This window comes from Tamandua tetradactyla, chromosome 3 (assembly GCF_023851605.1).
Source record: "Tamandua tetradactyla isolate mTamTet1 chromosome 3, mTamTet1.pri, whole genome shotgun sequence".
NCBI lineage: Eukaryota > Metazoa > Chordata > Mammalia > Pilosa > Myrmecophagidae > Tamandua > Tamandua tetradactyla.
Window position 1 is genome coordinate 48,134,153 of NC_135329.1, and position 27,814 is coordinate 48,161,966.

Below are 27,814 nucleotides of genomic sequence, written 5' to 3' on the forward strand. Positions count from 1 at the left end.
GGAAATCTCAGAACTATGTACATAATCTGCTACCATCTGTGTTGCAAATGGAGATAAAAAAAGAATATTTTACTCATATTTGCTTGAATATGCCTAACTTCTCTGAAGAGATTTTTTTTTTTTTTTTTTTACATAATACTGGTTTTCCTCCAGAGAGAGAAACATGATGGCTAGGGAACAGGGGTGAGAAGGAGCCTTTCTTTGCCTGAATTTTAAATCATGTGAATTTACTATCTACTTAAAAATTAGTTAAAAAGATAAATGAAAATAAACACAACTTTTTAATTAAACAAATTATGAATATTGTGGTTGTGAGTATAGATGCTTATAGATGCTTGTATTTCCTAACCCTCCTGATAAAGAGCGGTACAGGATTTAGGGATCAGAGACAAGGGAAGTAAGTGGTAGGCTAGACTGACATAAACTGTTTATGTAAACCATTTTAAATGCAGTTACTAAGAATGAAATACACCCAGTAAAAAGATGATAAAAGTCTCCATCTTCCCCCTTACTATCTTTTAAATATTTCACCACTCCTATCTAGAAAATAAATTAGAAATCTAATAGCAAAGACTATCCCCTATTTTCGGGTTTAATCTAAATCTCATCCATGTGACTAAAAAATAAATAAACAAACAAGGATAATAAAGAAATAAATAACAGAGGGGAGATAAAGAGTAAAAACTGAGTAGACTGAAATACTGTGGGTCCATGAGAGGTAGGGGTAAGGGGTTTGGGAAGAATGAGTTCTTTTTTTTTTTCTTTTTATTTCTTTTTCTGGAGTGATACAAATGTTCTAAAAAAGATCATGGTGAAGAATACACAACCATATAATGATACTTGAGCCACTAATTGTATAATATGATTGGACTCTGTGTGTGGATACTTCTCAATAAAAATAAAAGTCACATCCACAAAATATAAGAACAACCTTATTTCTGTTTTTATTGTTAATCCTAACAATTGCTTTGCACTATTGCTAAGTTCCAAAATTGCAATGCTCTTAAAAATGGCAAATTAATAAACTTAGAGATGCCTCTCAGTTAGGTATCCCTAAAATTAATAACAAAATATGGGTGGAAAAATCTCTCTCAGTTAAAGGGGCAGGAACATTTTCTCGTTAACTAGCTTAGGCTCTGTTTGGCCAGTGGTGTGTATTTTTAACACTTGTGTTACTGTCCGCCAAGAACAAAATGTGGAAGACAAAGCTGGAGAGTATTAATCAGAAAACTATTAACAGAAAATAAATAGTTTAGGAGTATCATATTAAAGACTCCAACTGGATTTTTCCTTAAAACAGAAAGCTTTAGAAGTCATTAGCTATGACCATTCATATTATAATAGTCAGTAACTTCTTATGTAATAGAACTGGTGAGAACACTGCTGTGTTGTAAACTTCCCAAATCTCTATATATACCAGGATTAAAAGTAATAAACAATGAATCCTACCATTTCATCCAATGTGAAGCGGTGATAAATTCCAGCAGGAAGTGTTACCATGTCTCCCTTTTCCATAAAAATCCGGATCCACTTGTCCTCTTTATCCCTTACATCAAAATAACCACTTCCTTCCAAAATGTATCGAACTTCATCATCCAAGTGAATATGTTCTTCATAAAATATTTTAATCTAGAGTAGGAAGAAAAATTCTCTGTAAGTCTACAAGAGACTAATATCATACAAATTAGACAGATCCACCCACCAGTCTATCTTAAACAGAACAGAACTGAGGTGAATGGAAATCATCTCCCATACAGATAACACTTTGTTTCCCAAGAATTATTATTATTATTATAATAAGTACAAAGTTGAGGGGAGAGGATATTTTATGAAACCTATCAACATAATAGTGGTAATAGAAGGAAATAACACTTACATAGTACTTACTATGTGTCTGCAACCATCTAAATACTTCACATAGATTAACTCACTGAATCCTCACAACACTATGAGGTAGGTACTAAGATCATTTCCATTTTACAGAGGAGGAAATGGTGACACAGAGAGGTTAGGTAACTGGCCCAGGGTCACACAGCCAGTTAGTAGTAGAGTTGAGACTGGCACCCATTCTGGTTCCAGAGTCCATGCTAAGAAGCATTATCCTGTACTGTGCACAACTGTCAAGCTATGATAAAATGTAAGGGTCAGTGAAAAGCCATGTGTTCAGAAGGGAAGGCAGTGATAGTCTAGAAAAATGAACACTTCCTATTTGTTCAAACCTACTTTAACGGTTTTTGGGAATGTTGCGCACCCCCCACCCCCAATATTTTATAACGAAAATATTCAAATATACAGAAAAATTGAAAGAATTTTAAGGTAAATACCCATATACCCTCTACCTAGGTTCTACCATTAATATTTTACGCTATTTCCATTATTAAAATCTTCCCACCTATCTAAAGGTTTCCCTCATATAACGTTTACACATTTCAAGAACAAAAAAAGGTTACTGGAAAATTACCACTTATAATAAGAGGAAAAGCACAATTTCACCAAGTCATTGCCCAAATATCCCTAAAGAGTGGGAAAAGGAGGAGTTATAGCAGAAAAGATAGGATTTAACAAAGGAGTATGACTGCTTATGTTTAGTTTCCAGTGTCTTAGAGCAGCTAGAAGGAAATACCTGAAATTATGGAACTAAGCCATACCATACTTGAAATATATTGCTTTTTTGCATATGTCATACTTCACAAGAAAAAAAATGTTTAAAAAACTTCACCAAGATACCATTTACCTAACAGAGTGACATTTTTGCCACCTAACTTTGTTGATGAAGCTGCGGCAAAATAAGACACTCACACATTGCTGGTGGGAATATACCATGTTACATCCCCTATGGGGTAACTTGGCAATATCTAACAATACTACAAAATTCAAAAAGTATGTATTCACTTAATGGCCCAGCAATTCTACTGCTAGGACTTTAATCTGAAGATACAATTCCGACAATACAAAAATAAGTATGTACAAGGTTATTCATCTTTATATTATTTGTAATTGTAAAATACTGGAAACTCAAACGCCCAAACAGGAGAGTAGTATAACTTATGGTACATCCACACAGTGGTGTATGATGCAGCTGTTAAAAAGAATGAGGAAAATCTCTATGAATTGATATGGGATGATTTCTAGGATATATTTGAAAAAAAGCAATGTATAAGAGTATATATCTTTTATGTAACAATAAAAGAATAAAAATATCCATATACATATACGTATGCATATACTATTTTTCACATAATATATGTGGTCATATATGTTATATATAAACATTTCGATGATAACCAGAAACTAATTGATTATCAACAAGGTAAGAGGGTAAAAGATGGGAAGAATAGAGGAAGATATGATAATTGTGAGTTTAAAAAATTTACAAGGTACCAGTTTAAAATAATGATTTAAAACAAATTTTTTTTAAGTGTGTAGGGGCAGAAGGGGCGATTATACACACCTCCCACTCACACAAACACTGTTTTTTACTAGCTCTGTTCACTGAAATAACCTAGGTGCAATGAGAATATCTAGCACCCATACCTTGGTTTTTAAGTACAAGATAGGGACCAGCAAGAATGGCTGGTTCCATTCAGGTCAGGGAAAGTATGAGATGAACCTGGAACATTATTTTGTGCCAGAAGGAAGGGAGTGCTCATAAAAATGTTTGGGATATGTCAAAAGGACAGGAAACAGTTTGGAGATGCTCCTACTTGCAAAGTCTGGGACAATCTGAACATCAAAATGAATAATAACTGGAATGGATTATAGCTCAGTGAATAAAATAAAGATCCATAGCCCATATTAACGATAAATAAACAGAAGAGAAAAGAAGACTTCTCTTTACAGTAGAATGCCGATTCAATAAAGAAGGAACAGTAGTTCAAAACTCATTTTACAACCATGATAGTAATAATTGATTTAGACAAAAAACATCAATACTTACTAAATTAAGTGAAAGTTTAATAGGAAACAGGGTAGCCGAAAAGTAACTCTACAAATTTCTTATCAGACACCGAGGAAAAAAACAAACTTTGCAAAGGAAAAATCTGATGAACACCAATTTAACCAAGTGAAAATTAGTATCACCAATAAATGGAACTCTCTCACACACTAGCCCTGATACAGTGAGAAGATCTGCTTGTATAGGATTCCTATCAAAACACATAACTTGAATTTAGTCACAAGAAAACCTAAGACAAACTAAAGATAAGCAGAAACTAAAGAAGGCCATTTTAGAAAAACAAAAGGGATAAGCCTTTTTGATAGATCAGGAAGAGGGCTTTATATCAAAAGAGAAGTTTCTAAACTATAATGATGGAGAAAATAGCTAACATTAATACATAACACCTTCTGTGTAAGATAAAACACTGCTAAGAAGAGACTGTATAACCGAAAATTCCAGGTTGGAATCAGGCCATTTAAATACAAGAGAAATTAATGAATCGTTAGGTCACTCAGTGAGAATTAAAGGAATTCTATAAGTTATTACAATATTTGGACTCTGGCTGGCAAGGATAATTGAATAAAGAGAGACAAAGGAAAATAAGGAGCTAATCACACGAACATCTATCTTTAAACAATTTCCTCTTCTTAAGCCACTTTTGTTCTTAATTCAGCTTGGGATTCTTGGTCTATCTGTTGACGTTTTCTTTTTAGAAGTGCAGAGGAAACAAATAGAGAAAATCCAGGCTAACAAAAAGACAGTCTGAGCAGAGGCAGCCTTCAAAGTGGATTCCACAGAAAGACCATGAGACCAAAGAGGACTTGTATTCCAGGCCTAGATCAGTGTGACCTTCACCCAATCCAGGATTTTAATTATAAAAACAAGAGGCTGAAACTAAATGATCTAAGGTTTTACTGTAATATTTCATAAATGAGCCAGATTTTTTTTTAAAGTCATTTAAATTCAACAAATTTCAACCTCTAGCCAACTTTTCTCAATGACAAATGAAAAACTTAAAATTCTGACTTCGTTTGCAACTAAGACAGAGTACGATTGGGTTTACCCTTCTGCATGAAACAACCAAAAAACAGACAAAATATACGAAATAACAGTTTGCAAGACATTGGATATCATGAAATGAGAGAAAGTAATTTCTGAGACACAGGAAACAAATGAGGTAGTTCTACAATTGCTTCCGCTTATCACTTTGAAAATTTCCAGACTACAGCACAAGGAAGGGGATCTCAGGTAGAGCCTAGAAGAGAGTCTGGGAAACCAAGACAGCTAAAGTTTGCAAGACAGAGTACCAGAAAGCCACACAGAAAGAAAACTTCAAAGAACCACATTAAAGGATTAGAGGTAACAATGCTTGGCACTCAGGGAGGGCCAGGAAAAGTACCTGTTCCACCAACCGAAATGGAAAACATCACAATTCATGGGTTTTGTGCAGTGTATACAGATTGATCTTGCCTCAGTAGTTAGGTATAATTAGCCCTAGACTGAGCACCATTCTGCTCTATCTAACAAATCTTAAAAGCAAGACGTGAAAGGACCAAGCCATTTCCAAGTAACTTATCTGTTTTTCAAAAACAATGCTTAAGACTAATTACAATCGTACAAAAATATTACCCAAGAGGGTAAAATTCAAAATATCTGGCATTCAATCAAAAATAATTGGGCATATAAAGAAGCAGGAAAACGTTACCCATACGAGGAGACAAATCACTTGTATTAGAGTCAGGGAACTCTAGAGAAACAAAACCAATAGGAGTTATCTGTAAATACAAGATTTACAAAAGTGTATTATGCAACCATGGGAATCCAAGAGTACCAAATCTGTAGGGCAGGCTGCCAGGCTGAAGCTCTGAGGAAAGGTCTCAGTGAACTTCACAGGAGAGGACCCTGACTGAAGAAGAAATGAAAATTCTCTTTTCTCCCTTAAAACCCTTCATCTGGTTGAATCAAATCCAACAGATTAGATTATCTTGTTAGCGGAAGAGGCACCTATGCCAGTTTGAAAGGATTATATACCCTAGAAAATACATGTTTGAATCCTGATCCAATCTTGTGGGGGCAACCTTTCCTTTTAACCCCTATTCAATAATGTAGTTTGGAATCTTTTTATTTGATTATCTCCATGGAAATGTGACACACCCAATTGTGAGTACTAACCTTTGATTAAAGGAAGATGCGACTCTACCCCTTCCAGGTGGGTCTTGATTAGTTTAATGGAATCCTTTAAAAAGTGAAACATTTGGAGAGCAGCAGAGCCATGAGACTCATGAGAGCCCATGCAGTCGGCAACCTTTGGAGATGAAGAAGGAATATGCCCCCAGGGGAGCTGGAAGAAACAAGAAGCCTAGAGAGAAAGCTAACAGAAGTCATGATGTTCACCATGTACCTTTCCAGTTGAGAGAGAAACCCTGAACTTCATCAGCCTTCTTGAACCAAGGTATCTTAACCTGGATGCCTTAGATTGCACATTTCTATAGACTTGCACTAATTTGGACATTTTCACAGCCTTAGAACTGTATACTTGCAACTTAGTAAATCCCTCCTTTTAAAAACCTTTCTAATTCTGGTATATTGCATTCCAGCAACTAGAAAGCTAGACCAGTATGCTTATCTGATCACAGATAAACTCAGCCACAGACATAATCAATCGACTGATGATTTTTAATAAACCAGCTTTGTGGCTGATCAACTAGTTACAGAATATCCTTGCTGTAATGCTTAAGCCAGTGCCTGCCTGACCAGACAACTGGGCACCATCACCTGGCCGAGATCCTAACTGTCACATCACTCAACCAAAACAACCTGGAACTGACACAGATGTTAGAATCAGCAGAATAAGACATTAAAACAATTATTATAATGGTATTACATGTGTTCAAAAAGTTAGACATGAAAGATAAAAAATATATATAAACAGAACTTTTAGATAAAACTACAACTTCAATTAAAAAAAAGTGGATGGGATAAATGGCAGATTAGACATTGCAAAAGTGAACTTGAATACCTAGCAATAGATACTAATCAAAATGAAACACAGAAAGAATGACCAAAAAAAGAAAAGAAAAAACATAAATAGACCACTGTGAAGAATTTCAACCAGCCTAATACACCTGTAAATGGAGTCCTCAAACTCAGGGTGTATCTTAGTTTGTTAAATGTGGCCAGAATGCAATATACCATTCTGGAAATGGAATGGCTTTTAAAACAGGAATTAATTAGTTACAAGTTTACAGTTCTAAGGCCATAAAAATGTCCAAACTAAGGCATCTGAGAGGGAAAGTTCATGGCTGGTGTCTACTGGTCCTTATTCCTGGTTCCATTGCTTCCAGCCACTGATGCCTCTCTAGGCATCTGTGGGCCTTCACTTAGTTGCTCCAGGGCATAACTGTGCATTCTGTTTTGTTTAGCATTTCATGGGAAGGCACATGGCAACATCTGCTGGGCTCTGTATCTCCAAATGTCCACGTCTAGGAGTCTGCTCTCTCTGTTGGCACTTCAAGCATCACCAAACGTCTTCTTCTCTGTCAGCTCTGAAGCAACTGTCCTCCAAATATCTGAACTTCCTCCAAAATGTCTCCTCTTTTAAAACACTCCAGTAAACTAATGAAGACCCACCTACAATGAGCAGTCTAATCTCCATTTAATCAAAAGGCACACTCACAATTGAGTGGGTCAGCCTGTGTGGAAACAAACTTATCAAAGTTCCCACAATATAATATTGGATCACAATTAAGAAAACATGGCTTTTCTGGGGAACATAACAATTTCAAATCAGCATAATAGAGAAAAAAGATTTGGAGAAATAATGGCCAAAATTTTTCCTGATTTGACAAAAACTACAGATACATCACAATGAAATTTCTTAAAACCAGCAATAAAGAGAAAATCTTAAAAGTAGCAAAGAGAAAAAGACACATTACATAAGAAAAACAAAGCCAAGGATAACAGCAATTTGCTCATCAGAAACAATTCTGAAAGTCACACCCTAAGGAGTCAAGCTCATTAAGGCTGAGATATAATCATAAAGTTATAGAGTACTTCTCATTTCCCATATCTTAATATCACATCAACAGGGTTACAGAATAATAGCAATGAATTACAACTGAAAGATCTCCAAGATACATAACCAATTTAAGAAGTTCTTAGAGAAATCCAAATACCACAGGATAGACAAAAAACTTGGATCCTAGAGGAAATTAAACCCTTGACATCTACAGCTACAGCAATCATTAAACATTAAACATTAATGCTCCCAGCCAGAGCAACATAAATTCTCTGAATAAAGGCCTATTTATTTCAATTACTACTAACCAATACATCATGCACTAGCTTTCAACAAAAAATTAATGATCAGGCATGCTAAAAGGCAAGAAAAACAGTCTATAAAGAGACAAAGAAAAGCATAAGAACCACACTCAAATAAACTATTTTGGAAGTACCAGATAGGAATTTCAAATAACTATGATTAATATGTTAAGGCCTCTCATGGAAAAAGTAGACCATATGCTGTAAGAATGGATGGGTAACGTACGCAGAGATGGAAACTCTTAAGAAAAAATCATAAAGAAGTGCTAACGGCCTCTCACCTTTCTCACCTCTGACTTTACAAGAGTGCCCACATGTCCTCTCACATGTGTATCCAATAAATTTTCTATCTGCTGATTCTTAAAATAAAAGTAATGCTAGAAATAAAAAAAATACCATAACAGAAAAGATGAGTACGCTTGATGGGCTCATCAGTAGATTGGACACAGCCAAGGAAACAATTAGTGAGCTTGAAAATATGTCACTAGAAATTTCCCTAACTGAAATGCAAAGAGAAAAGAGAAGGGTGTGGGGAGAACTATCCAGGAATTGTGAGACAATTACAAAAGCTGTTACATATACAATGCTAGCATACCAGAAGGAGAGAAAAGAGAAGAAATGTTTGGACAATGGCTAAGATTTTCCAAAATTAATAACAGATACCAAATCACAGACCCAAAAAGCTCAGAGAACACCAAGCAGGATAAATCCGCAAAAAGAAAAACAATCTACACCTAGCCACATCATAGTGAAACTTCAGAAAACCAAATACAAAGACAAATCTTGAAAGAAGTCAGGGCAGAAGGGGAGGGAGGCTTACCTATAGAAAATTATATCAAACTCCTCATCAGAAATCATGCAAGCGATAAAAGAGTGGAACAACTTTTCAAACATTTAAAGTGTTGAAAGAAAACAACTCACGAACCTAAAATTCTTTATCCAGAGAAAGTGAAGGAAAGAACTTTTGGGAACATGACAGAATAGGATAGACAGGCCAAGTTCACCCCTGCTACAAGAAATTGGTAGAGAAGTTTCAGAAAAATTACCGGGGAGAGTGACTTCAGGGTGTAAGTGACCTGAGAGGGTCTTCTACACCATACAGATTAAGATCCTGGGAGGGAAAAGCTGAGAAATCAAGATACAGAGAAGCGGAGAACATCCATCTAGTGCAAAGAGCCTAACGCACCCTCTAACAAATGGAGACTAGGAACCCTCAGGAGTGCATGGACAAGGAGGCAAGGACAAGGCAGTAAGCCAAGCCATGCTCCTTGAATGCACCACACCCATACACGCATACACACTGTCCCCACCATACCCCGCATCCCAATCCCCCATGTCTCATGCATCTGAGACTCACCGACCATGAGAGTCCAAATGACCCACGCCCCAAATCCCTATAAACCATGACTCACGATCCCTGTGCATTACACGCAAGCCCTCTGGTGCCTCAAGCACCCCACGCACACACATGCACCTTACCAGCCTCTCATTCACACACCTGTGCCCTCCTCCCAACTCCTGCCCCCATGTGTGTACACCCATGCCCTGTGCACAACCACACCATTCTTCCTGCAAACACGAACTGGTGCCCTACCCACCTGCACCCCAACCACTCTCAAATGCATTCACATATGCATCCACACCCCACCCCTTCTACCAGAGCCCTCACCCCTGCACAACATAAATGTACCAGCACCCTGCCCACACACCCGACCCCATATACCCATGTCCCCAACCCCTTATGTACCACATACCCACTCAGCCCCCATGATCAACCTCCTGCCATACCCTGCCACTGTGTCCCCCATGCAATGCACTGCCCGCCACAGTCCCAGGCACCAGCATAGAGCCCCTGCCCCACATCTAGCCCTGACACCACACTGCTATGTATGGCTTGTACCATGCCTTGCACCCCATCCCACACCCATCTCACAAATACAAACGCTTATACTACTGAGGGAAATCAACTTCCAAAGTAACCCGATCAAGATAAAATTGTCTCAAAGGCAAGAGAAAATCACAAAGCATATTGTGCCAGTTTGAATCTATTGTGTATCACAGAAAAGCCATGTCCCTTTATCCTCATTCAATATTGCTGGGTGGTATCTTTTTTATTATTTCCACGGAGATGTGTCTCCACCCACCCTTTAAGTGGGAACCATTTTGGAAAATGCTTTAGAGTAACCAGAGCCCACACAGCCAGAGACCTTTGGAGACAAAGAAGGAAAACATCCCCAGGGGAGGTTCATGAAACAAGAAGCCAGGGAAAAAAGCTAGCAGACTTCGCCATGTGCTCTTCCAGTGACAGAGAAATCCCAAACTTCTTCAGCCTTTCTTGAGTGAAGGTAACCTCGTATTGGTGCCTTAATTTAGATATTTTTATAGACTTACTTTAATTTGTACATTTTCATGGCCTTAGAAGTATAAACTTGCAATTTAATAAATCCCCCTTCTAGCAAGTCATTCTGTTTCTGGTATATTGCATGCCGGCAGCTAGCAAACTAGAACAAAAATGAAGGTGCAGACAGATAAGAGTCCAGCCTTACAACCAAATTAAAACACTGGAGGAGACAAAAACTTTGGAATGACAATACAAAGATGGTCGTACAACTCAACTAAATAAATTTAATGGACTGGCTAGTGACATAAAGGATATGAAGAAGACATTAGAAGAGAACAGAGAAGAATTTGAAAGAACAAACAGGAAAAAAGCAGATATCACAGAGATGAAAGATACTATAGAGCAAATCAAAAATATACTAGAGATACACAAAGGAAGATATGAAGAGACAGAAGAAAGAATAACTGAATTAGAGGACAGGACATTTGATCTCGAATACACACAAGAACAAATGACAAAAAAAGATGGAAATTTTTTAATTGGATCACAGGGAAATGATGGATAACACAAAGCGCACAAATATAAGAACCATCAGTATCCTAGAGGGAGAGGAGAAAAATAAAGGGCTAGGACTCTATCACAGACTACAGACTCTGGGTCTCAGCTGCCAAAGATCCTGTCCAGTAGGTAATAGTCGCTGGACATCATGATAGCTCTGGAGAATTCATCAGGAGACTAAATCCAGCAGTCAGAAAGAAAGACATGGAAAGACACTTCAAGGGGTATGGACGAAGAAGAGTTACTAATCTGAAAAAAGGCTTTGGTTTTGTGGAATTTGAGGATCCAAGGATGCAGATGATGCTGTTTATGAACTTGATGGAAAAGAATTCTGCAATGAAAGGGTAAATATTGAATATGCTATGGCTCGAACTCAAGGTGGAAGAGGAAGATGCTACTCTGATCGTTTGAGTAGCTGCAGACCTCAAAATGACAGATGAAACGCTCCACCTGTAAGAAAAGAAAATCAGCTTTCAGTTGAGAATTTATCTTCAAGAGTCAGCTGGCAAGATCTCAAAAATTTTATGAGACAAGATGGGAAGTAACCTTTGTGGATGCACATTGACTTAAAGTGAATGAAGGGATGGTGGATTTGCCTCTGATGGTAACTTAAAGAATGCAATTAAAAAATTTTCTGGCACTTACCTCCATACCCAGGCTACACCCACCCTCAGCCCATGCAGGCACAACGCCAACTCACTGCTCTTATCTCATGCATGCGCAAAAGGGCCCTGTGCCCTACATCAGAGCACACTAGGATCTCACCACTCATAACCATGCACCCGCACAGCCACATCCTCCCCTGGGTGCCCATACTCACAGGCACCAGGGTAGTATCCCCAACCTGCACCTATACCTGCACTGCAACAAATCACCATGCTATTGTGTCCCGCCCCTTGTCCTGCATCCTGATCCATATCTATCCTGCAAATACAAGGCTTTAGACTACTGAAGGCAGTCTTTCAAAGTAAATCAATCAATATACTTACATGCCACAAAGACAGCAGAAGATCACTAAACATCATAATGCAGACAGAGCCCAGCTTAATGACCAAATTAAAACACCAGAGGAGACACAGATGTTGGAACAACTAATCACACATGTTCATATAACTCTACTAAATGAAATAAATGGGATGGCTAATGACATAAAAGAGATTAATCATTAGAAAAGCCTAAAGAGGAATTTCAAAGAATAAACAGAAAAATAGCAGATATCACAGAGAATAAAAATGCTGTTGTTCTAGTTTGCTAGCTGCTGGAATGCAATATACCAGAATCAGAATGGCTTTTTAAAAGGGAATTCACTATGGACATTTGATCTTTGATAAGGCAGTCAAGCCAACTCACCTGGGACAGAGCAGTCTCTTCAATAAATGGTGCCTAGAGAACTGGATATCCATATGCAAAAGAATGAAAGAAGACCCATCTCTCACACCCTATACAAAAGTTAACTCAAAATGGATCAAAGATCTAAACATTAGGTCTAAGACCATAAAACAGTTAGAGGAAAATGTTGGGAGATATCTTATGGACCTTACAACTGGAGGCGGTTTTATGGACCTTAAACCTAAAGCAAGAGCACTGAAGAAGGAAATAAATAAATGGGAACTCCTCAAAATTAAACACTTTTGTGCATCAAAGAACTTCATCAAGAAAGTAGAAAGACAGCCTTCACAATGGGAGACAATATTTGGAAATGATATATCAGATAAAGGTCTAGTATCCAGAATTTATAAAGAGACTGTTCATCTCAACAACAAAAAGACAGCCAACCCAATTACAAAATGGGAAAAAGACTTGAACAGACACCTATCAGAAAAGGAAATACAAATGGCCAAAAGGCACATGAAGAGATGCTCAATGTCCTTGGCCATTAGAGAAATGCAAATCAAAACCACAATGAGATATCATCTCACACCCACCAGAATAGCCATTATCAACAAAACAGAAAATGACAAGTGCTGGAGAGGATGCGGAGAAAGAGGCACACTTATCCACTGTTGGTGGGAATGTCAAAGGGTGCAACCACTGTGGAAGGCAGTTTGGCGGTTCCTCAAAAAGCTGAATATAGAATTGCCATACGACCCAGCAATACCATTGCTGGGAATATACTCAAAGGACTTAAGGGCAAAGACACAAACGGACATTTGCACACCAATGTTTATAGCAGCGTTATTTACAATTGCAAAGAGATGGAAACAGCCGAAATCTCCATCAACAGAAGAGTGGCTAAAACAAACTGTGGTATATACATACGATGGAATACTATGCAGCTTTAAGACAGGATAAACTTATGAAGCATGTAATAACATGGATGGACCTAGAGAATATTATGCTGAGTGAGTCTAGCCAAAAACTAAAGGACAAATACTGTATGGTCCCACTGATGTGAACAGACATTCGAGAATAAATTTGGAATATGTCCTTGATAACAGAGTCCAGCAGGAGGTAGAAACAGGGTAAGATAATGGCCAATTGGAGTTGAAGGGATACAGACGGTGTAACAGGACTAGATACAAAAACTCAAAAATGGACAGCACAATAATACCTAATTGTAAAGTAATCATGTTAAAACACTGAATGAAGCTGCATCTGAGCTATAGGTTTTTGTTTTGTTCTGTTTTGTTTTGATTTTACTATTATTACTTTTATTTTTTTCTCTATATTAACATTCTATATCTTTTTTGGTTATGTTGCTAGTTCTTCTAAACCAATGCATATGTACTAAGAAATGATGATCATGCATCTATGTGATGATGTTAAGAATTAATGATTGCATATGTAGAATGGTATGATCTCTAAATGTTGGGTTAATTTCTTTTTTTCCGCTAATTAAAAAAAAAAAAATGAGAAGGGATAATTGGAGCTGAAGGGATACAGACTGTACAACGGGACTGGATATAAAAACTCAGAAATGGACAGCACAATACTACCCAATTGTAATGCAATTATGTTAAAACACTGAATGAAGCTGCATGTGAGGTATAGGTTTTTTGTTTTTGTTTTTGTTTTTTTCTTTCTATTATTGTTTTAATTCTTATTCTGTTGTCTTTTTATTTCTTTTTCTAAATCGATGCAAATGTACTAAGAAATGATGAATATGCAACTATGTGATGTTATTAAGAATTACTGATTGTACATGTAGATTGGAATGATTTCTAATTGTTTTGTTAATTCTTTTTTTAATTAATAAAAAAAAAATGTTAAAAAAAAAAAAAAAGAAAGTAGAAAGACAGCCTCCACAATGGGAGACAATATTTGGAAATGACATATCAGACAAAGGTCTAGTATCCAGAATTTATAAAGAGATTGTTCAACTCAACAACAAAAAGACAGCCAACCCAGTTACAAAATGGGAAAAAGACTTGAATAGACACCTCTCAGAAGAGGAAATACAAATGGCCAAAAGGCACATGAAAAAAAGCTCAATGTCCCTGGCCATTAGAGAAATGCAAATCAAAACCACAATGAGATATCATCTCACACCCACCAGAATGGCCATTATCAACAAAACAGAAAATGACAAGTGCTGGAGAGGATGCGGAGAAAGAGGCACACTTATCCGCTGTTGGTGGGAATGTCAAATGGTGCAACCACTGTGGAAGGCAGTTTGGCGGTTCCTCAAAAAGCTGAATATAGAATTGCCATACGACCCAGCAATACCATTGCTGGGAATATACTCAAAGGACTTAAGGACAAAGACACAAACGGACATTTGCACACCAATGTTTATAGCAGCGTTATTTACAATTGCAAAGAGATGGAAACAGCCAAAATGTCCATCAACAGACGAGTGGCTAAACAAACTGTGGTATATACATACGATGGAATATCACGCAGCTTTAAGACAGGATAAACTTATGAAGCATGTAATAACATGGATGGACCTAGAGAACATTATGCTGAGTGAGTCTAGCCAAAAACTAAAAGACAAATACTGTATGGTCCCACTGATGTGAACCGACATTTGAGAATAAACTTGGAATATGTCACTGGTAACAGAGTCCAGCAGGAGTTAGAAACAGGGTAAGACAATGGGTAATTGGAGCTGAAGGGATACAAACTATGCAACAGGACTAGATACAAAAACTAAAAAAGAACAGCACAATAATACCTAATTGTAAAATAATCATGTTAAAACACTGAATGAAGCTGCATCTGAGCTATAGGTTTTTGTTTTGTTTTGTTTTTTTTACTATTATTATTACTTTTATTTCTTTTCTCTATATTAACATTCTATATCTTTTTCTGTTGTGTTGCTAGTTCTTCTAAACCAATGCAAATGTACTAAGAAACGATGATCATGCATCTATGTGATGATGTTAAGAATTACTGATTGCATATGTAGAATGGTATGATTTCTAAATGTTGGGTTAATTTCTTTTTTTCCATTAATTAATAAAAAAAAAGTTACCAAAAAAAGGGAATTTAATAAGTTGCTACTTTATAGTTCTAAGGTTGAGAAAATGTTCAATTAAAACAAGTCTATAGAAATGTCTAGTCAAAGGCGTCCAGGGAAAGATACCTTGGTTCAAGAAGGCCAGTGAAGTTCAGGGTTTCTCTCTCAAGGGAAGGGCACAAGGTGAACATAGGCAGGGTTTCTCTCTCATCTGGAAGGGCACGTGGCAAACACCAGCATCATCTGCTAGCTTTCTCTCCTGGCTTCTGGTTTCATGAAGCTTCCCGGGAGAGGTTTTCCTTCTTCATCTCCAAAGGTCGCTGGCTTGTGGACTCTCGGCTTCGTGATGCTGCAGCATTTTCTGCTCTCTCTGAATCTCCTATTCTCCAAAATGTTTCCTCCTTTATAGGACTCCAATAAATCAATCAAGACCCACCCAAATGGGTGGAGACATGTCGTCACCTAATCCAGCTTAACAACCACTCTTGACCAAGTCACATCATCCAGGGAGAGGATCTGATTACAGTTTCAAGCATACAGTACTGAATAAGGATTATTCTACCTTTATGAAATGGGATTTTGATTAAAACATGGGTTTTCTAGGAGGCATACATCCTTTCAAACCAGCACATTTCACTCTGGAAGCTAAAAAAGGCATGTTTTCCCCATACACAAAATACAATCATTCCATAACAATTTCAGAGAATCTTAAACCGTTCTAGTAACATTTCAAACACAAGATTAATACAAGATTAAAATCGGTGCAAAGTCTCATCAAAGTTAGTTAAAGGTATGGACAGTTCTAAGGCAAAATTTTCCCCATTTGCTCTGGACCTGTAAAACTCAGAACAAAACTTCTCTTAATAAAAGTTTTTCTTAATTAAAAAAAAAGGAAAGGGATGGAAAAAGATATAACAGACGAATGGACACTAATCAAAAGAAAATGTAAACAGCTGTATGAATTTCAGATAAAGCAGACTTTGGAACAATGAAAATCATGAGGGATATAGAAAGCATTACATGATGCAAAAGGGGTCAATTCTCCAATAAACCACAACAATCCTAAACAGGTATGCACCTAACAACAGCGTCAAAACATATAAGGCAAAAACTGATAGAAATGCAAGGAGAAACAGAGAAATCCACTCTTATGGTTGGAGACTTCAACACCCATCTTGTAATTTACAAATCCAGCAAGCATAAAATCAGTACGGATGTAGTGAAAGCACACACACAATTAATCAACCTGATCTGACATTTATAGAACATTTCATCCAACAACAGTAGAGTACACATGCTTATCAAGTTCACATGGAACACTCACCAAGACAGACCACATCTTTAACAAATTAAATCATATTAAGTACATTCTCAGACCACAATGGAATCAACTGGAAACGAGTAACAGAAAGATAGCTAGAAAATCCCAAAATATCTGGAGAGGAAGCACACATTTCCAAATAACATATGGATCAAAGAATTTCAAGAGAAATTTTTAAATATTTTGAACTAAATGAAAAGGAAAACATAGCATCAAAATTTGTAGGATGTAGAACAAGTGGTGCTTAGGGGGAAAATTATAGCCCTGAATATATCTATTAGAAAAAAAAAGAAAGATTTAAAAATAAAAATTGGAGTGATTCAGTGGTAGAAGGTTCGTCATACATGCAGGAGACCCAGGTTCGATTCCTGGACCATGCACCCCCCCCCCCCAAAAAAAAATCAGTGATTTAAGTTTCACCTTAGGAAACTAGATAACGAGAAGCACTTTAAGCCTAAAGCAAGCAGAAGGTAAGAAAAAAAAGTTAAGAGCAAAAGTCAATGAAATATATGAAACTTAACCCCACAAAGGATAGGTCAAGCCTACTTAAACTTTAGGCCTAAGAGTCACCCCCAAGAGAACCTCTTTCGTTGCTCAGATGTGGCCTCTCTCTCCAGCCAACACAACAAACAAACTCACCACCCTCCCCCATCTACGTGGGACATGACTCCCAGGGGTGTGGACCTTCCTGGCAAAATGGAACAGAAATCCTAGAATGAGCTGAGACTCAGCATCAAGGAGTTGAGAAAAACCCTAGAATAAGCTGAGACTCAGCATCAAGGGATTGAGAAAACCTTCTCGACCAAAAGGGGGAAGAGTGAAATGAGATAAAATGTCAATGGCTGAGAGATTCCAAACAGAGTTGAGAGATTATCCTGGAGGTAGGTTATTCTTATGCATTAAGTAGATATCACCTTGTTATCCAAGATGTAATGGAGAGGCTGGAGGGAACTGCCTGAAAATGTAGAGCTGTGCTCCAGTAGCCATGTTTCCTGAAGATGATTGAATAACGATATAGCTTTCACAATGTGACTGTGTGATTGTGAAAACCTTGTGTCCGATGCTCCTTTTATCTACCTTGTCAACAGATGAGTAGAACACACGGAATAAAAATAAATAATAGGGGGAACAAATGTTAAAATAAATTTAGTTTGAAATGCTAGTGATCAATGAAAGGGATACGTAAGGGGTATGGTATGTATAATATTTTTTTTTCTGTTTTCGTTTTATTTCTTTTTCTGAATTGATGTAAATGTTCTAAGAAATGCTCATGATGATGAATATGCAACTATGTGATGATATTGTGAATTACTGATTATATATGTAGAATGGAATGAGCATATATTATGGATGTTTGTATTTCTTTCTTGTAATTTCTTTTTAATTAATAAAAATTATTTAAAAAATCGGAAAAAAAAAATTGCTATATCTCTAGCCAGACCAACAAACGAAAAGAGGGAAGACACAAATTACTAATATCAGAAATGAAAGAAGAGCAATTGCTTTGAATCCCATGGCCTTTAAAAGATAATAAGTAAATACTAAGAACTCTTTGGGTTCAGGGGTGGTTCAGTGGTAGAATGTTCACCTGCCATTTGGCCTGGGTTGAAGTCCTAGCCCATGCGCCTTGAGAAATAAAAAAGAACTCTTAAGTATACAAATTTATAACATAGATTAAATGAACCAATACCTTGAGAGAAACAAACCACAAAACTCTCACAAGGAGAAATAGATTATCTGAAGAATCCTATATCTATTAAAGAAACTGAATCAATGGTTGTTAACTTTCCAAAACAGAAAGCACCAGGCCCAGATGGTTTCACTGGTGAACCCTACCAGACATTTTTGGAAGAATTTATACCAATTCTGCACACATAATTTCAAAATATTGAAAAGGAGGAACTACTTCCCAATTCAGTCATGAGGCACCACTACCCTAAAATAAAATCCAAACAAAGACATTAAAAAAAAAAAAAAAAGGAAAATCCTGCATTGGTAGTAGATATAATAATTTCCCCCCATCCAAAAAAGTAAAGTCTCTATGGTGTTTTGGAGCTGTATGTACCCCAGAAAAACATGTTCTTGAACTTAATCCCTTCCTGCAGGTGTGAAGCAGGATGAAATTACTTCAATTAAGAATGGGCTTTAATCCTACTGCTAGATAGGATTACAAATAGAATGAAATTCAGGGACAGAGAGAAAGTCACTGTAAGCAAAAAGTTTAAATTCAGTGGAACCTGGAAGAGAACAGAGAGGCCAGGGGAAACCACCATGTGCACTGCCCTGAGATAGAGAAGCCCAGGACCAGGGATCACCAGCAGCCAGTCCCAGAGTGATAATCTTCAGGAAGAAAGCATGGCTTTGATGACACCTTGATTTGTACTTTCTCTTAGTCTCAAAACTAATAATGAATTCCCATTGTTTAAACCAGCCCATTCCATGGTATTTGCTTGAGCAGCCCAGGAAACTCGGACTTCCTTACCTTTTCTTCATAATTTGGTAATTTTTCTTTGCTTATGGTTATTATGTCCATCCACGAGTAGTTTCTCTCTTTTCGGATCTTTTCTAATTCTGGATCATTCTCATATTTGTCAGCATCCAGCTAAACGAGTTTAAACAACAACAAACAAGAGATCAAAATAATACAGAAAGATGTAAAAATTCTTTTTCTGGATCTCCAATACAATTATATTCTCAAGTCCTCATCTATTCCTCTCTCAATCCTAAACAAACTCTCTTTCCCTACTTCTTTTAATGATTTTTCCATTTTCAAAATACCTAGCTGGAAGTAATGGAGTTATGCTTGAACCTACCTCCATTCTCTCTAAAAGTCCAGCCTGGGAGGTTTTTTTTTTTTTTCATATTTCTAATTCCATTACTACAATTCTTATTCAAGTTCTCATTGTCTCAAGCCTGTCCAATGGCACACTATGCTCACCTGCATTGTATTTTTCTACCACCAAACCATTCTGCAAACCAAACTGATACATGAGATCTTTTTGGTCATTGTGTTTCCCTGGTTTAAAAGGTATGCTGATACTCACAGCCTATACAAATAAAACCCAAGTCCATTAGGCTGGAATGTGAGGCTTTCTATGATGTGGCCACAGAAATGTCTCTATTTTCTTAATTTAAAAAGTCTACATTCTAAATCAAATAGGTTTATTTTCTAGTCCTCAAAGACATTTCATATTTCACATTCCCACAACCTTGCTTATGCCCTTTCCAAAGCTCAGAATGTCCATTTACCTTTTCTATTTATCACAGTCCTATCTATCCTTTAAAGTACAATCTTAATGTCACCTCCATGAGGCATTCCTCCTCCAGAATTAAGCTTAACACTTATTTAAAACTATTTGTAATGTACTTAACAAACTTTCCTTTATGTTGCATAATATGGACATTTTATCACCGATACTGAATAGCAAACTCCAGAATAACTCAGAAGTACTAGTCATCAAGACATTCTACTAAGATGACTCCCAAAACTAGAAAATTCGTCACCTGATATGCACTGTATCACTCCAAATTAAGACAATCTAACTTTCAATCGTGTATGAGGACATATGAGAGTTTTCTATCACTAGACCATGTCACTAATAACAGATACGCCAAAATGTCCCCGCTGATCCAGAATGTTACTTTCCTTAAGAAAGCATATTTAATAGCAATTTTCAAAGAACAGGAATAAAATAAAATACATAGGACACTAAAACCAACAAACTAAACATAATTTAGTTTAGACAGTCCTTTAACTTATCTAGAGCAGAACTAGAAGGTAGCAGAAACTGGGTTTGACATGATAGAATGACCCAAAAGATGCTTTTTTAAAATGTCTTATTTTATTCTTTGGATACATTTCAACCTTGACTTGCAGTTTCATTCTTGCTATTCAATTGAAAAATGCAAATGGAACCCCTCAAAAAGAAGTAATTTGACTCTTCTGGTTGTGTGGATAGCAAATAAACTAGATTTTATTACAAAACAAAACATTTCCTCTCAAAAAGAAACTATAAACCACTTGCTAGTTTCCAGTAGATTGTTACATTTTAACCCAGGAAAAGACAAGTACCAAGTAAAAATTAACATACACATAAAATCAGAATGTTTATCTTGGAAGGAAGCACTTTATCACGGAAAGGGCATTGGGTTCCCACAGCTTAGTTTCTCTATTTAACACAATGTGTTATTTAAAATGGTTCAAATGATCTCTAAAGATGTTTTATGCTGGAATATTCTATGCACCTCGCTCATGTTTTTTTTAATTAAAAAAAAAACTAGCTCCAGAGTAAGTCTGCGTTCAAATTTCATTCTGAGCATGCAAACCACAAGTTAGGTAAGAGAAAAAACTCTACCAAGTACTTGTTAAAGCCCCTTTTCAACCTACCCCTCTCACATAACCCATCCAGTCGCAATAAATCCTTGTATCTCATAACCATTAAAAAACAAACAAGCTGAGAGTATCAGGAAGAACGATGTGTAAGCACTAAAGATTTAAGCACGGTTGAACGCAAATAAGCCTTTTCTAAGGCTAAAATTACAAAGCATTTCTACAGAAGGGTTCAGGAGCCCCACACTGAGCTGCACGGGAGAGACAAATTCTTTAATACGTTCTTCCATCCCAGTAGTCCCGCTACATGTGTCAGCAAAGAATTCAGAATAACACGCCTTTACAAACACTTTAAAAATCAAGGCTGGGGCGGGCCACAGGGGCTCAGCAGGCAATCTTGCCTGCCATGCCGGACACCGGGTTCGATTCCAGGTGCCTGCCCATGCGAAAAAAAAATTAAGGCTCAACAACATACAAAGAGTACTGAAGGGGGTAAAAAAGGAACTTCACAAATTCTTCTTCTCATCATTCCTTACAGCCTAAAGTCATCTGCTTCCTTCGACCCAACAATTCAGCGTTATTTCCATAACTGGGAGCCTCACCCAACCAATCAGAAACTCAGCCTGCCTCAGGGTCACTTATCACACCTGGAAGGGCCTCTCCGCTAGTCCCAGTCACAACTTCTCTCACGTCACGTGCCTGTGCGGACACTCGGGATCTCCTTCTTCACCCCAATTCCCAAAACCCACCAGGGGAGTGAGCGCCCCGTTTGGGGACTGAGGACAACTCCAGGAGAACACGCCTATCGTCCACTCTGGATAAATCCCACCCATCGGAATAGAGACCCTGGAGCCTTTTTAAGAGGAGAAACCAGTTGGGGGATGGGCGTCACACTAATACAAGGTCCCCGCCTCAGCCCAGAGGCGCTTCACGCCTTCGGCCCAGTCCCGCTGTTGAGCATGCGCGGCGCTCCCAGGGTGCCAGAGGCGCGGCCGCGCCCCTCCGAGCCCCGCGCCTGCGCCGTCATGGCGGCTGAAGCCAGCATGGGGATCTGCGTGGAACGCGAGGAGAAACATGGTTGGGGGGCGGGGAACCTATGAGGTGGCCTTCCCACGCCCACCCGCTAGTTCTAGGAACCCCTTCCTGGAGCAGCTGCAGCAGGACACAGTGCACAGGCGCGTCCCGATTACGCAGATCCCACCGCTGCCGTGGAGAGGGCGGGCGGTGCGCGTGGTCTTGTAGGGTTAGAAAGGTCGAGCTCCAGCCGCGTTCCCTGAACTCGGCCTCCTTCCTTGCCTTCCAGCGTACCTTCCAGTAAATGACCCCGAGTTGACGCAGCAGCTCCAGGTCAGCCGGGCGGCTGGGCTCCAGTCTGTGGGGCTTCCTCTGGTCCTCGGAGGACTCGTCCATATACCACGCCTCCACCATCCTAGCAGCCGATGCCGCGGGTCTCTGGGGAGTGCGAGGCGCACCCGCTGCCAGGAGGGAACAGACTTTGACTGAACCCGCGGAGCAGCTCCACCCCCGCAATTTCGCAGTCGGCCTGGCGCCGACTATGGCTCCACCCCCAACCCTAAAGCGCCAAAGGTCGGGTGCTGGCTACCCACTAAATAATCTGGGGCCAATCCCCTGGTGGGCCTAAAGGTAACATGACACTTTTCGTTGTTCCTCGGAGGTGGGATCACCTGGTGGAGTCTCAGGCCAACCCCGTATTTGGCCCCTATCTCCTCTGACCTTCAGAACAATCTTGGCAACAGACTGGGATTAAGCAATTTCTTCTTTACAGCAGCGAACACAAATATAAACGAATTAAATGATTTTGTTAAATTTATTCGACCAAGGTGGCGTACAGCTTGAGTCACCACATAGGACCCTTTTCCTCAGGTATTGCTCTGAAGAGGACCTTGTTTACTCTTCCTTCACCATTTCCCAGACTTTTGCATTATCAACTTTTGCAGTATCGGCCCTGTTACCCTGCAATTTTAAATTGCCTCCTTTTCCCTTTTTCTTCCCATTGCCCTTCCACATTTCATGTATTATAGGGTAAAAACAAGCTGTGCCCACCTCTTTTGATGAGTCTGGACATGGTGCCATGGGACAACAATGCCATCCTGACAAAAAGGGGGAATAGAAGTATAACAAATAAGGTATTGGTGGCTGAGAGAGTTCAAATAGAGTCCAGAGGCTACTCTGGAGGTCACTCTTAGGCAAACTTCAGTTAGACATGGCTACTTAGCATAACTTGCCAACCCCCAACCAAAACCATTCCAGCCAATCCTAAAGAACACCTAGGGCAGTATATGAGATTCTACAAAGGCTCCATGCAGTAGGGTAATTTTCCAGAAACCTACAACCTTCAGGTGGGTCCCTAGACAGGATAAGTCCTGAAACCTAGAGGCCCTAACCTCTCCATAAGGTCAGCTAGATCCATCTCCCTACCCCATATTATTGGCAGACCCTTCCAACATGAATAATTTACAATGGGCATAGCCCAAAAGAGAAAGATCTTGGGAGAAAGATCAACCATGATGTTGGAGTTATACAAAGAAGGTAGAGTTTAACAAACTAGTATGATTGCTGCATCATTATATTGTTATTCTTTTAGTCTCCAGTATCTTAGAGCAGCTTAGAAATGAAAACCTGAAATGGTGTATTTGTAACCCATACCAAAGTCAGAGATCTGTTCTACAACTAATTGTTGCGGTGTGCTTTGAAATTTATTGCTTTTTTGTATAAGTTATTTTTCACAAAAAAGTCAATTGTGATAAAAATATATATATATATATTTTTATTCTTTCTAGCCTCCAATGTTCTGAAGCAACTAGAAGGAAAAATCTGAAACAATGGTATGGTAGCCCATGACAAAATCTGGGATCTGTTCTGTAACTACTCGTTGAAGAGTGTTTTGAAAACTACTTTTTTCTTTCTTTGCTTTGTATATACATTATATTATACAATTTAAAAAGTTGAAAAAAAAAGAACTATCAATCCATTCATCAGTGCTCTTAGGCTACATGGGTGTAATTAATCATCAGCCTAACTGTTCTTGCCACCAGCCCATAATTCTCCCATTTTCCCCCAAGGATATTGAGAAATCTTATCAAATGTGCTGCTCAAACCCTTCTCTTCCATCTTTTGCCTCTTCATTTGATTAGCCTTTGAGTCCTGTTGATTCCACCAAAAAATGTCTCCTGTATACCTCCCTCCTCTATCTCTCTATTGTCACATACCTTATCAAGGACTTGTCATCTCCCCCCAGACCACTGCAATAGTCTCCTAATAGAGTGCATTTCTCACCTTTATGCCTAGACTCTTTCCAGAACAGATTTAAGGCAATGTATATGTGTATGTGTATATATATATGTGTGTATATTTATATGTATATGTATATTCAAGTGGCTTAGTCTAGTCCCAGTGTCGTCATTCCTCATTGCATTTTTTTTTCTGCTGATTGATTTACCTGGAAGATACTCTTTGCTAGTTTCTTGTGCTGCAAGTTGTCCTCTTTCTCAATTCTAGAGTCTAGTATTTATTTGGTGATGACAGATCTTCTCCCAAAATAACAAAGAATTTAAAAACATCTTCCACTTATTTTTAACATCTAAGTCAGTAAACAAAGAAAGTATGTTTGAAAAAACAAACATATTTTTAACCCTCATTCAGTATTGCTAGATGGAATCTTTTTTTATTGTTTTCATGGAGACGTGACCCACCCCGTTGTGAGTGGTATCTTTTGATTAAATAATTTCCATGGAGATGTGTCTCTACTCATTCAAGGTGGGGTTGCTTACTGGGGCCCTTTAAGAGGGAATCATTTTAGAAAAAGCTTCATTGCCGACTGAGTCCACACAGCCAGAGCTCTTTGGAGGAGCAGAAGGAAAATGCCCCCAGGGATGCAGTATGAATTGAGGGGAGAAAGCTAGCAGACATTCCCATTTGCCTTCCCAGCTGACAGAGGTATCCAGAAGCCAGAGATCCCAGCAGAAACCAGCCGCTTGCCTTCCCAGACAGGCCTTTCTTGAGACAGGGTAACCTCGTGTTGGTGCCTTAATTTGGATGTTTTCATGGCCTTAGAATTATAATCTTGCAACTTGATAAATTCCCTTTTTAAAAGCTGTTCCAGGAGAAGATGGCAGCTTAGTAAGACGCGCGGGTCTTAGTTCCTCCTCCAGAAAAGCAACTAAAGAAACAGAAACAATACGAAACAGCTCCCGGAGTCACGACAGAGACCAAAAAGACAGCGTACCCCATTCTGGAACAGCTGAACGGGCAGGGAGAATCTGCTGCGGTGAGATATCCGAGGGGCACGCGTTTTCCCGGCCGGGACGGCTGGCGACTGGGGTCCCCTCCACGCACGTGGCTCCCCGGTCTGACTGGGAACGTTGGATAGCGGGGCCCTCCCGTCACGCTTGGCGTTTTGGGCCAGCTGGGCAATTAGGACCAGCACTCTCCCAAGCCGCGGCGGCCAGCGACCCCCGCCTCCACGCGCGGTTTCCCGGGCCGACTGCCGTGCAGACAGACGAGCGCCACGAGCGCCACCTACTGGGCAGGAAAAGAAAAACAGAGCCAAGAGATTTCACAGAAAAAGCTTTCAACCAGCTGGGTCCCACACCCAGGGAAATCTGATCAAATGCCCAGACACCAGCAGAAAATAATGGATGACGCTCGGAAAATTGAAGATATGGCCCAGTCAAAGGAACAAACCAATAGTTCAAATGAGATACAGGAGCTGAGACAACTAATGCTGAATATACGAACAGAAATGGAAAAACTCTTCAAAAACCAAATCAATAAATTGAGGGAGGACATGAAGAAGACATGGGCTGAACAAAAAGAAGAAATAGAAAATCTGACAAAACAAATCACAGAACTTATGGGAGTGAAGGACAAAGAAGAAAAAATGGAAAAAACAATGGATACCTACAATGGTAGATCTAAAGAGACAGAAGCTACAATTAGTGAACTGGAGGATGGAACATCTGAATTCCAAAAAGAAACAGAAACTATAGGGAAAAGAATGGAAAAACTTGAGCAGGGGATCAGGGAACTGAATGACAATATGAAGCGCACAAATATACGTGTTGTGGGTGTCCCAGAAGGAGAAGAGAAGGGAAAAGGAGGAGAAAAACTAATGGAAGAAATTATCACTGAAAATTTCCCAACTCTTATGAAAGACCTAAATTTGCAGATCCAAGAAGTGCAGCGCACCCCAAAGAGAATAGACCCAAATAGGCGTTCTCCAAGACACTTACTAGTTAGAATGTCAGAGGTCAAAGAGAAAGAGAGGATCTTGAAAGCAGCAAGAGAAAAACAATCTGTCACATACAAGGGAAACCCAATAAGACTATGTGTAGATTTCTCAGCAGAAACCATGGAAGCTAGAAGACAGTGGGATGCTATATTTAAATTACTAAAAGAGAAAAACTGCCAACCAAGACTCCTATATCCAGCAAAATTGTCCTTCAAAAATGAAGGAGAAATTAAAACATTTATAGACAAAAAGTCACTGAGAGAATTTGTGACCAAGAGACCAGCTCTGCAAGAAATACTAAAGGGAGCACTAGAGTCAGATACGAAAAGACAGAAGAGAGAGGTATGGAGTAAAGTGTAGAAAGAAGGAAAATCAGATATGATATATATAATACAAAAGCCAAAAATGGTAGAGGAAAATATTATCCAAACAGTAATAATACTAAAAGTTAATGGACTGAATTTCCCAATCAAAAGACATAGAATGGCAGAATGGATTACGACCCAGCAATACCACTGCTAGGTATCTACTCAAGGGACTTAAGGGCAAAGACACAGACAGACATTTGCACACCAGTGTTTATAGCAGCATTATCTACAATTGCAAAGAGATGGAAACAGCCAAAATGTTCATCAACAGACGAGTGGCTAAACAAACTGTGCCGTATACCTATGATGGAATATTATGCAGCTTTAAGACAGACTAAACTTAGGAAGCATGTAATAACATGGATGGACCTAGAGAACATTATGCTGAGTGAGTCTAGCCCAAAACTAAAGGACAAATACTGTAAGGTCCCACTGATGTGAACCGACATTCGAGAATCAGCTTGGAATATATCATTGGTAACAGAGACCAGCAGGAGTTAGAAACAGGGTAAGATAATGGGTAATTGGAGCTGAAGGGATACAGACTGTGCAACAGGACTAGATACAAAAACTCAAAAATGGACAGCACAATAATACCTAAGTGTAATGTAACTAGGTTGGAACACTGAATGAAGCTGCACCTGAAATATGGTTTTTTGTTTGTTTGTTTGTGTGTTTGTATCTTTTGTTTTTGTTTTTTTCTTTTTCCTTTTTATATATATATATATTATTAGTATTATTATTTTAATTCTCTTCTCTATATTAACATTCTATATCTTTTTCTGCTGTTTTGCTAGTTCTTTTCCTAAATCGATGCAAATGTACTAAGAAATGATGATCATACATCTATGTGATGATGCTAAGAATTACTGAGTGCATGTGTAGAATGGAATGATTTCTAAATGTTGTGTTAATTTCTTTTCTTTTTTTTGATTAATAAAAAAATTTAAAAAAAAAAAAAAAAGCTGTTCCATTACTGGTATATT

General features: G+C 38.5%; 1 protein-coding gene and 1 pseudogene across 2 annotated transcripts in view; one reads left to right on the forward strand and one right to left on the reverse strand.

The window, feature by feature from the left end:
- ADI1 (acireductone dioxygenase 1) overlaps positions 1-22,749 on the reverse strand; it is a 34,882-nt gene extending 12,133 nt beyond the window's left edge. Inside the window, exons 1-3 of one of the 2 annotated variants that reach the window (XM_077153085.1) lie at positions 21,959-22,163; positions 19,362-19,481; positions 1,450-1,629 (exon numbers count right to left, since the gene is read on the reverse strand). In XM_077153085.1, coding sequence (XP_077009200.1) covers positions 1,450-1,629; positions 19,362-19,481; positions 21,959-22,042 — 384 coding nt within the window. In that variant the 5' untranslated portion in view covers positions 22,043-22,163. Of the gene's footprint in view, positions 1-1,449; positions 1,630-19,361; positions 19,482-21,958; positions 22,164-22,517 lie in introns of those variants that run through there. The other variant, XM_077153086.1, reaches the window with a different exon arrangement.
- On the forward strand, positions 6,126-11,930 carry LOC143676719 (serine/arginine-rich splicing factor 5 pseudogene; annotated as a pseudogene).
- Positions 22,750-27,814: the final 5,065 nt, after the last annotated feature.